This window comes from Triticum aestivum, chromosome 7D (genome assembly GCF_018294505.1).
Source record: "Triticum aestivum cultivar Chinese Spring chromosome 7D, IWGSC CS RefSeq v2.1, whole genome shotgun sequence".
In the NCBI taxonomy this organism is placed as follows: domain Eukaryota; kingdom Viridiplantae; phylum Streptophyta; class Magnoliopsida; order Poales; family Poaceae; genus Triticum; species Triticum aestivum.
The window spans coordinates 196,295,085-196,297,294 of record NC_057814.1 but is presented as its reverse complement, the minus strand read 5'-3'; the positions used below and the strand labels follow the sequence as shown (position 1 = coordinate 196,297,294).

The 2,210-nt window shown below is 49.8% G+C and overlaps 1 protein-coding gene across 1 annotated transcript; it reads left to right on the top strand.

The window, feature by feature from the left end:
* The first annotated feature begins 679 nt into the window (after positions 1–679).
* On the top strand, positions 680–1,544 carry LOC123168389 (uncharacterized). The gene has a single exon (XM_044586256.1). It carries the CDS (start codon positions 709–711, stop codon positions 1,285–1,287), a length of 579 nt encoding a protein of 192 aa, XP_044442191.1. The 5' UTR covers positions 680–708; the 3' UTR covers positions 1,288–1,544.
* The last annotated feature ends 666 nt before the right edge of the window (positions 1,545–2,210 follow it).

Below are 2,210 nucleotides of genomic sequence, written 5' to 3'. Positions count from 1 at the left end.
GCACCGGCACTGGCTAGCCACGTCCAGAAAATTGCCGTGCTTGTAAACTAATTTTTTCATAATCGCACCAATATAAATTGTCATAAAAAACGTCAGTTTTGCCAGGCCTAAAAACTTGCCGTCAGAATTTTAGCGTTTTCGTTTTTTTAAAAGCTTAACTAGACAAGGGGAGATTTTTAGCGTCACGTAATCAACATTTTGATCAGTGAAGGGGTTCAGATCGCCAAACAAGTCACAAAAAATCTCAGACGCCTTCAAAGAAAAGCCGAAGACGAGAGAAAGAAAGAAAGCAAAAGATAGGTGGGTCAGTGGGTGAATCAAGTTTATTTAGCGACCGCCCGTCTGCATTTGCTTTGCTCACCTCACTTGGCCGCGCTGCTTTGTTCCGGTGCAAGTGCAGGTGCAACGCCCTCCCGAAAGCAAAAGCAAGCGCAGAGCACAATCGCAGAACAAAAGAACAGTTCCTCATGCCGTAGCCAAATCTTCTGATCTGAAACAGATTCTAGACGAGATCCTTGGAAGAACACATACGATCCCCTTTCTCGCGTCCCGAAGCGTTCAAAGATGCCCAGAAACATGCACAAAAGTCGGGCAAAGCACCGTCCTCACATGGCTAGCGGCACGCTACTGCTGCTACATAACAAGCCCTCGGCACTCACCACACGAAGCAGACCGAGCATTTCGCGCTGCAGGAGTCGGAGAGCATCAATGGCTTCTCTGCCGCAGCCATTGCCGTACGGCGGCAGCTACTATCCTTCCACCGGCTCCGTCCGGCACACTGGCAGGCCGGCGCCCGACGAGGGCGGAGGCTCCTTCGGGCCGGTGCTCGTGGTGCTCGCCGTCGTCTCCTTCCTCTCAGCCGCCGCGTGCATCGCCGGCCGGCTGTGCGGCCGGAGGTCATCGTCGTCCAGGGGAAAGTCCTCTGCAGAGCAGCAGGGCGCTGCCGATGCGGAGAAGGGATTGGATGCTGCCAAGCACCCGGCGGTTATGAGGCCCCTGCCGAGCTCCCGCGCTACGGTGCACGACATGGACGACGATGACGTTTTCGAGATCAAGTTCGCGCACGTGAAGCCGCCGCCGGGGTGGGAGAAACACGGCGCCGGTGGCGGTGGCGGTGGCAGGGTGCCAGCGCTGCCTCAGCCGCTGCTCGGCCCGCCCTGGCAGTACGCGGCAGCAGGCTTCAGGTGCGCTCCAGCAAACGGCGCCGGTGTAGCGAGGCAGGCGCATCCGCCGCAGGTCAGGGGTGTTGGAGATTCGTGCACTGCTCCTGCGAGGCCAACAAAGTAGATGATCGCCGTACGATGTTTCTCGATAGTACGTTTCAATATACCATTAAACTACACCGTCCTGTAATAGTCTGTGAACATTGAGTTGTGCTTCTAGTTTCGAAATTCGAGTTCGCGTTTCCAGTTACAGTTTAGCCGTGGATCCGAACGAGGGGAATACACGTGGTCCTTGTGATTCCGTAAGACTGTAACTATTTGCGAAATATTTACACAAATAAATTAAGGGTTTTTTATAACAAATTCTGTAAGACTGTTTTTTAAGCCCCGACCGTAGAACAATAGTTTTATGATATTTTCTATTAATAAAATATAATTACAAGTTACAAAAGACCTGCGGGAGGGCGTGAGGAAGTAAGGAAAATCTATCCTATGCCTGTTTTTGGAAAAAGATCATTACTTTATAAGTTATTGTCTATCCACTGTGAGAAACTGACAGCATGCTTATTCTTTATCCTGTGTTTGAGAAGGAGAATGTCTTGCTTGAGATAATATCTCCATGCCTGTAAGGATGGTTGTTGTGCACGGAATACTTTCCCATTTCTCTGAATCCAGATGTTCCAGCTTCCGAGAATGATAATCTCTGCCGCAAATTGTTTGGGTAGGTGCCTGATGGCAAGAATGATGTCCTCATATGTGGAAGTATCTCTTTGTCTGTTTGGAATCAGGGAGTTCCAGCATTTTTGTGCAAAATTACACTCCCAAGGCAAGTGCATGGTGGTTTTCTCAGCCTTCTGATTGTTGTTTGGACAATGTGGATCATCTAGGTGCATCCCTTTCCCCTGAAGAAGTGCTCTCGTATTGATTCTGCAGTGTGCCACTAGCCAGAAAAAAAATGTGTTTCAGTCTGCTAGAGCTCTTCCATATTAGGCTGAAAATAGGGTGTTCATCCTTTTGCTCAAGCAATAGATGGTAAATGTGGATAGC

What these genes read in the sequence shown, in the direction of transcription:
- LOC123168389 (XM_044586256.1), top strand. Translation starts at nt 709, where the DNA reads ATGGCTTCTCTGCCGCAGCCATTGCCGTACGGCGGCAGCTACTATCCT.